The sequence below is a fragment of the Hesperophylax consimilis genome, chromosome 9 (assembly GCF_061612785.1).
Source record: "Hesperophylax consimilis isolate HC1 chromosome 9, BYU_Hcon_1.0, whole genome shotgun sequence".
NCBI classification, from domain to species: Eukaryota; Metazoa; Arthropoda; class Insecta; order Trichoptera; family Limnephilidae; genus Hesperophylax; species Hesperophylax consimilis.
In genome coordinates this window covers 11,155,593-11,164,911 of record NC_142844.1, presented here as the reverse complement: position 1 = coordinate 11,164,911, position 9,319 = coordinate 11,155,593, and the positions used below count along the sequence as shown (strand labels likewise).

The window sequence follows — 9,319 nt, the reverse complement described above, 5'->3', positions numbered from 1 at the left end:
TATATTAGCGTACCGCACTTACGGTTATTATTGAAGACACAGATCACACTATTAAAGTTATATTCAAAAGAATAATATCGTTTTCCCAGTCTTCCTCACTAGGGTTTTCAGTTCTGAGGCGGCCTGTGGTAGTTTTCCCAATCTTCCCCATTAGGGTTTTCTGTTCTGAGGCGGCCTGTGGTAGTTTTCCCAGTATTACGCACTAGGGTTTCCAGTTCTGAGGCGACCTGTGGTAGTTTTCCCAGTCTTCCTCACTAGGTTTTTCCAGTTCTGAGGCGGCCTGTGGTAGTTTTTAAATACATCTATTTGAATTTCACTTTTGTTTTCGTGAATGAAAGAATGCAAATCTTGTAAGTGAAAATTAACCTACTTCCCGACATCTGGTCAAGCTAAAATTCAGTAGATAGAGTCGTTGTCAATAACAATTAATTCTATAAACTTTTTGTGGAAATCACGCATACACCCGCAGACATATAGGAATTTCTCTGAAATTGGATGACATTGCAGAAGTTAATAAACGAAATAAATATCGGTCAGCCAATCGCGATTTGGCAAAGTTGTTAGCGTGGTTGACTCTAGTGCCTGAGTAGGAAGGCCCAATCCTCAGTCAAACCGATTTTTCAGTCAATCAAACTTTGTTTATCCCGGGTTCATTTTTCATATTTTTGTATTAATTATCCAGATAATTTACAATATCTTCATAATATTTGCCAGTTGATTATCACTCAGTTCTCTCAGCCATGTTTTGATTTGAGTTTGAATTTACTGATTGAACGGTTGTCCTTTGGAATATCGTTTAAGTCGATTTTTTGTAGATTTGATTGGTTTTAGTTATAAAACTGCCATGTATATTTGAAAAATTTGTGGCCGTAGTTGATGTTTTGGATACTAAAATAATATGACATTTTAGATTTGCCGCCACATGTTCGTTTTTGCTCGTGAATGTGTTGTTGGTGACAGCCGTTTTACCAGCCAGTAGCGTTTTCAATGTCATGGTTAAGTAAGTTTAAGTTGTAGCCAGTTCGAACCGTTTAGCAATGTGAAAAGTTAGATCTTTATCAGAAATTAAATTGGTCAGAATTAGAAAAAATAACTTTAAATGTTCCTTATATTTTTAACGGTATCCATAATTCGTGACTTAATACAATTATCATTCTATACTACTTGAGCCGCAGCGGGAGGGATAGATTAGAAAGATAAATATACTGATACTTAGATTCCTCCCCAACTCCTCATACCTATTTACTTCCTCTTTTTCATATCCTCAAAAAGACCCTCCTCACAGCATCCCCAAAAATGACACAGGGTCTGAGGGGAAATTATTTTAGGGCCTCCTTTTTCGGGTTAATGTAAAAAAAATAACCATGGGTAGGTATTTATTATTTATTGGGTACTCAAAACATTTTGATACCATGTCAAATTTGATAATTTGGCTTCCGATTGTTATAATTTGCTTAATTAGGCTTTCAACTGTCATAATTTGCTTAGTTAGATTTCCGATTGTCATAATTTGCTAAATTAGGCTTCCAATTGTCATAATTTGCTAAAGTACGCTTCCGATTGTCATAATTTGCTTATTTAGGCTTCAAATTGTCATAATTTGCTGAATTTGGCTTCCGATTGTCATAATTTGTTTAGTTAAACTTCCGATTGTCATAATTAGCTGAATCATGCTTACGATTGTAATAATTTCATTAAATTTTGTGTTCACGTACTATTATTCTATTAAAATAAGCTTTGACTGTTGATGAAGAGAGGAGTTATTTCAAGTCGGAGTGTGGCGTTCCACCTTCTCTGCTCAACATTGCGGGAAGCGGAGTAGGTAGTGAGGGTAAATACACAAAACATATCTCCAGCCATCATACTTTATCAATTTGTTCAATGTATTTGTACATGTTTAATATTACGTTGAATAACGAATTTAATATTTGCACATATAAAAAAAACATTACCGAAGTTTACTCTTTACGTAACGCTCATAGTCGTCATATTTTGCGTTGTAGAGTGAGGTAACAAAAGGTGGTTATAAAATATTTTTCATTAAATATTATCATAAAAAGGTCTTCTGAAACCCTTTGATAACATTATGTATTTGCATAAGTCAAGGGATTCCATGTGGGCACTAAATAAAAAATTCTCCTTTCAATAATAGATATATTTTCTTACTCAATAGAAAATTTAATAGGATTACATTAAATTTAAACGAAAACTTTATCCTAAAACTTATAGTGAGAGCTTTTTTATTGAAAGGGGTTAACGAAAGACAATTGAAGCAGATAAAATTATCGATTTTATTTTAGTATTATTTACATACATCCAGATTATTACATTTAGTGTCGTCAAAGTGATAGAATAATTTTATCATTTTAAATTTAAACAGACATATCATGTTAACGATCACATCGATTAAATACATAAATATTTTAAAATACTATGACAGTGATGAGATTTGAAGAGTTAAAAAAAAAACATTTTAAACGTACATTATATTTATTTATTTTGCTACATAATATTCGTAAATACGTAGTAATAATACGATTTTATCATATATTTTTACGTTAAACATAAATCTAAAGATCACAATATAATCATTACATAATATTATATTCAAATAAAATAAAATAATTTATTTATCTTATTATTTACTTAATATTACTAACACATAGACACTTATACAATTTTATTTACTAATTTATGGACTGAATTAAATAAGGGTAATTTTCAATAATATGTATTTATTTAAAATAATAACAAGTTTATGTTTACCACTCAGAAAGGAGACACTTTAAATGGCTTTCAATAACTACTTGGAATAGCCAGGTACCTACTTACCAATCTTCCTTTTTCCCCTCTTCCTACCTTTTTCGCTTCCCTTCACCATCCCGAAGACTTTTATATTATATATACTTTTGTATTCACAAAAAAATTGCCTATTTAAATGGTATCTGAGCTGAACGTTAGCGATCAAAATGGTGGTTAATGTTATTGTATACAATAAGCAATTTGTACGTAAAATGTTAAAATTAGAAAACCAGTGTAATTGGGGCCGTCGATGCTGATTTTTCTTCGTTCACAATCTAAATCAAATATTACTCTTAATGCGACCATTAATATTAACAATAACCATTCTTTGGTTAAAGTTTTTATATGTGGATTATAGATTTTACCGATTAACATTGCTTTTTTAATACAATATATTTAGAGAATTTATGTCATTATAGGTTCCGTGTTAGGTACCTACACGCTTGAGGATTTACATTTCAATAAGCAATCAAAATAAAATTAATAAACCATTAAGCAAAAAATCGACAAAACGATTATTTTAAAATTTTGAATAATGCACGGATAAAACTTCCTAATAAAAAGTATTGCAAATTTATTAATAATCTCTTCAAATTATTAGGTACTGTTAAAAAAAATTGTAGGCCATTAACGATTGAATTGATAGGTATCCTGATAAATTTTAATTAAAATACCAATGTTTTGTCACGATTTCGAACACGTGTTCATAATAATTTCAACATTTTTGCATTTCGTAATGATATATTTTTAAGACAAAGACAAATGAATAAACACATGTTCCGATATTATTATGAATTTACTAACACTTTATATTTTGGAGATATTTTTAATAAATCAGCATTAATCATTTTTATCCGTGTTTGTTATTTGCACCATGAATCCATTTTAACAACCAATCCGTATCTAATGCAACACATTTTTTTTCAAATAATTGTCAAATTTCCCACAGATCCCAGCCAATTAACATACATAATATACATATCCATAACCTAGCGATGTAAGTTCCCCTAGGAAAATGAATGGTAATCAATCTTTGGCATAATTTCAATAGTCTAGTCGTAACAGTAAGATATTCAGTAATGATATGTAGCGGTTATCTCTTGCTCGGGGGCAGCACGTAAAGCAGGCTTGACACGAGGGGGATTACGAGAAGCATGCGATCAGCCCTTAAAATTGTCGTGCTGCCAGCTGAAACAAAAATGTTACATAAGTATATCGTTATAATTTTTTGCCCAGCTTATGACCTCTGTGTTGTGAAATAATTCTTATGGAAGTTCATTAAGTTTTCATGTGATCAACTCACACAAAGAGTTTTATATATACGAGTAGATTGGAGATTATATTTAATGCATTTGTGAACATTTCGTAATGGTTTTTTTAGGGAAGCCAGGGCCGTCAGATATTAAAAAAATTTCGAAAGGAGAAATTCCTTCAGAATATCGCCTTGGCTTCTTGGAAAGTCGGCGCACAGTACGGTCGGACCTGCCTTGAGTTTGGGGTCCTGCACTAAGTTTGAGGCGCCTTTTGGAAGCTAACACATACAGGAAAACACCAAAAGCACCAAAGAATGTTTATATACTATGAGTGCCGGGTTTCCCTCAGGCCGGGGTAATAGTGGTCGGTTGGATCGAGTTAAAAGCTAACACAGTATGTAGCATGTGTGTTTCAATATACTCAATTTTAAAAACGAGCTGTGCTCATTGAAATGCTTGTTATTTTGCCATAGTTTGTTCAATAGATATCGAATTCTTTGCTTACAAAACAAACCCCCATTAATCTTTGAATGCCAAATACTTTCTAAAATTAGATTTTTTTTTATGAATGACTCTTAAAATAATGATATTCATTCGTTTGATTGATTTGATTAAGTACTTTAATACATTGATACATTCCTTGAAGATCGAATTAACACACAGGAGTTCGTAGACAACAGTTGCCACTTAAACAGACGATCTCAGCAAGGTACGTGTCCAAAATAATTTTGGATTAAATTAACTGATTTCTGCTTAATAATTACTGAGCTAATTCTGACGATCAAATCGCTTTGATGAATGTTCATAGACAGTTGTTTATCACGGGCTTTAGAATTGATATCAGGATTAAAGGATTACGGAATGGATACAGAATCATAATTCACAATTAGAAATTATTTAAAGAATTTGCAGTAAAATGCTTTTGGTAGGTGACAGATTATAATTCTGCCAACTGTCAGAATCAGATGATAATTCTAAATTCTAGCAAATGACAGAAAATGAAGACAGATGAAAGTACATAGACCAAGGAATACGGGGTGCTAAAATCTACAGTTGCTGTGCAAGAACTTCGTAAGTCATTAGTCATTAAAAATAAATTTATTTACCTTTTGCTTCATTTTGGTATTTCAATTTTAAATAGAAGACTCATAAAGGTACTCAATTTTCAACACTCTGGCAAATTGTCGAGGGACCACAAATAGTATATATTTAAAAGGGATACACTGTATATATTAAAATGTATATAAAATACTACAATGAAGCTGAATCATGATTTGAACAACTTTTAAAAACGCAACTAGAAACGATGGCTTTTGGAAACATAGGGACTTATTTGTAAAACTATCGACCAAAAACCATCTAAAACATTATTTTTAACATAGCTGTTTTATTTTATAATATGTTTAGAAGATTTACCCATGAATTTAATATATATTTGAAGAAGAATATAATAATAATAAATCTAAACGAAACATATAACTGAAAAAGACATGAAAAAATACAAAGGTAAGGATATTTTTATCTGAGAAACTATTTAGTACCTGGGTCACGAATAAATTCGTTAGAACTTTGTAATCATTCAAAACGATCGCAGCCAAAAATATGGAAAAAAAATTGTTGAAGATACTGTTGTTAATTCTTAATTTTCAATATGAGATCGAAAAAAACGATGTAAAATAATTATGTTCCATTAGTGGCTGAGTTGGTTGAGGCGTTATCCTGGGTTCGTTTCCCAGTTGAGACCGTTAGCTTTTAATTTTTTTCAATCTTGTTCGGTTAATATTTGGCTTAGACTTATGAGTATAATCTTCTTATTCAATGATTAAGATTAATGCAGTTTTTAGAGTGCAATCTTAACGTCGATAGCACGAAAAAAACTTTCCTATCTTTACAGAATGAATTTTTTTTAACAAATCATCAGTCACGTTGATTTATTGGTTGAATCGAGGTTCTTCCATAACGATGCAAAAAATGTCACGCCATAGAATGAAAACGAAAAAATAAACCGTGCTGGAATGAATATATCAATGAAAGTTTGTATGCTCAGTTTTGCTTTGTTTTCAGTGCTCAGTGTTCAGGTTCAATGCTCACCTTGCACCCTGTCAGCGTGCGAATTGACGGCCGAATGCGCTGCGATGTCTCTGCTCTCTAGTGCCGGAGGTTTCTGGGGTGACTCCACTTCTACGGTGTTTTCTAGGGCCCCGCAAAACAGGGTGGCAACCATAACAGAACACTGCGGAAAAAAGTATAACGTTATTTTTATGAAAACTGTATCCTTTTTTGTTGTTTGTTTTTGGGGTGTTATGCCGTGTTGCGGATCTACCGGATCTGCCCTGATGATGGACACTGCAACGCTGTCCGAAACGTCGGCTAAAGAAGGAGTTAGCGCAACACGGCATAACACCCCAAAAACAAACAACAAAAATGCTTTTGGCCGTGAGAATCTAAAAACTTACCAAAACTGTATCCATTTGGTTTAATGTTCGCATATTATAAATTCCAGCGCAAAGCAGTCTCGTTACAATAATACCTCAACTTACAATATAAAATTAAACTTTAAGTTTGTAATAAACGATTTAGATCACGTTTGTGGACTTAGTGAGCCGGATCGGGAAAAAATGAAGATACCCTTTGACCTCTCCAGCCGGACGAGGGATGGATTCCTACGTCTCTCCTGGACATACCTGCCCCCAGATACCCATCCACCTCTTAAATACTTTTCCTTCATCCTCTCCTTCCTTCCGTTATGAAGACCCTAAGACGACATATACCCTGACATACTACTGCGGGTAACATCTCAAATAAACTACCCTTAGAAGCCGTCCAGTCTTTATAAGCATAGATTATCATAAATTATTGTGAGTTATTTGAATTTAATAAAATACGTATTAATTAAGTAACTAAAAATTAAACATAAATATTAAACTTAAGATTTAATGAATATTTTTAAAACTTTAACGTAATTGAAGGATAGCTGAATAATTTAGAAGAAATCTCAAAATCAATAAAATAGTTAAAAATAAATTATTTGATCTGCGTTATGGTGATTTCACAATTTGAAAGTAATATTGGTGTTGAGTGCTTTTCATTTCAAGACTAAGAAAAAAAAATTTCTGAAAGAGTTGTTAAAAAAAATGCTGGCTTTCAAGGCTTTGAAACACAAGTTGAATGGATTTTCTCATTTTATATAAATAAGTAAAAAAACAAACCTAATCAGATCTTCTAAATAAAGAAGACTATTAAACCAAAATAAATATTACTGAAAAATTTTGTCTTTTGTATTTTCAATGGTGAAGAGTCTCGTTGTAATAATAATGACCAAAATCCCTTTTAAGCTGTCATAAATTAAGAGCGGAAAATCATCTCAACCAAACTGTGAAACTGAAATTGTCTAAATGTTGACTTTTGTTTTATCTTATATTGTTTTTCTCACTTTGTGAATAAGGGAAACAACTTTTTTTTAAAAAGTTCTCTTCAATCCTTAACTTACCATCACGCCGATTCTCTAAAAGGGGTGGGAATTGAGAGTGGACCACTACGTCAGCCACACAAATCTGCCCGGGCACGTGCTTATTGTTTTATTTACATTCATACACGGTCTCCTTCATACTTACACTTCTAATATTCCGATTCTCGACATGACCCGACTCGATTTTTTTTCTAAATTCGCGTTCCATATCTTTCTCAGGCGTCCCCAAAATATTTTATCGCTCATTTTCTCGTCATACATATATTCTCCTGGTGCTCATTTCTCCGTTCATTCACTTTCCATGTCTAAACCGTCCATTTTAGCGCATCTTTATTAAATTTATTCATTACACTTAGATTATTCTTGCATTGTTTCCGAATCTTCCAATTTATAAGTCGGCCACAGGGTTGGTATAAACACTTGTTGACGCAATTATATGCATCTCCCTCTAACATATATTATATTCATATATTCCTCTACCCAATTACCTGATGAATACATCAATGCCTGGGCCTGTCTGGCAGTGTGGAGTACATACCTACATCAGTGACATGACAAAAATTGTGCAAAACAAGGAAAGCACGTTTCGTGAAAATACTAAATGCTGCCTCAGTTTGTAGTTTGTATAATATCGAATATATTACGGAAACTTGTGCAGAGATAACCACCCATGAGGGATCAGGGCCATAATATCGATTCACAATCAGTGGCGGCTTGTACTCACGAAAATGCGTATTGAGATTGAGTTAATAATATTGCCATTCTATCCCTACCTACTGGAATGATAGGTATGCGAACTGTAAACCAAAGTGGCGCCATCTCACCGAAGAGTTTAAAAGGCATTAGCGAGCACCGTTCATGTTTCGGGCAAATTTTAATACTGTGGTCGACAATGTCGACTCGACATCCATGCTCTGCGTGTATAGATAATTGATGTTCCCGGGTGACGTTTCTCGATGACCGATATGGAATTCGCTCGCACCACGTGACTTATGACAAGTGATACCAATAACAAAAATCGAGCTCTTGTTAGCTTTGATTTTCAATGATAGTATTATCGTTTGATAATTGTTATTTTAAGATTGCCTGAATTTTTGGGAGTGCGTTGATCCAACGCTCTTCAGAGCTAGCCGCCACTGTTCACAACAAGACATATATCAGAAGACCAGGGGTAAGTCAGAATCCCTTACCAATTCGAATTGTTCACCAGCGATCCTAAATAGTTGCGTCAATTTGAAAAGTTATAATTCTTCTTTCGTATGGTGGGGGGTCAGAGGGGGACATCTAGATCTGCGAGCCATTTTAGGGCCTCAGGCGTCGCCATGTGGACCTCATCAATCCCGCCGGGGAATGAATGGAGCGGGCATTTGTTGACCACATGTTCGGTAGTCTGCACCGCACCACATTCACACATCGCCGACTCTTTAAGGCCCCATCTGTGCATCATGTGGGCACAGCGGCTATGGGAGCACCTTAACCTATTGATGGCGGACCAGGTTTTGCGAGGCAGTGAGAACCCAGGCTGTCTCTCGGTGGGGTCCTGTATGAGATGGGCATTTCCCACGTTGGCCGTTTGCCACTCAAGTTTCCACCTATCTTCTGGGGTGAGAGGTAGTCGGAGGAGCCTCTCTCCTTCCGCCCAGAAGGGCTTTCGGGACTTCAAGCGGCATGCCGGGTGGGAGACGACATCTTCGTGTAGAGGTATTGCGCTTTTTTGCAGCGCCTTCTTGTATTCCCTCAGTGTTGCAATTTCTCGCCTGATGTTTGGCGGGGTTATGTTTGCAAGTACGGGGAG

The 9,319-nt window shown here is 34.5% G+C and overlaps 1 protein-coding gene across 3 annotated transcripts in view; it reads right to left on the bottom strand.

Annotated features, from left to right (window-relative positions):
- Window positions 1–2,562: 2,562 nt before the first annotated feature.
- Window positions 2,563–9,319, bottom strand: part of LOC149420902 (uncharacterized) — a 192,437-nt gene continuing 185,680 nt past the window's right edge. For all 3 annotated transcript variants that reach the window (XM_089635272.1, XM_089635273.1, XM_089635274.1), the window contains exons 6-7: window positions 6,147–6,288; window positions 2,563–3,990 (exon numbers count right to left, since the gene is read on the bottom strand). In XM_089635272.1, the coding sequence (XP_089491398.1) occupies window positions 3,896–3,990; window positions 6,147–6,288 (237 nt within the window). In that variant the 3' untranslated portion in view covers window positions 2,563–3,895. The remainder of the gene's footprint in view (window positions 3,991–6,146; window positions 6,289–9,319) is intronic.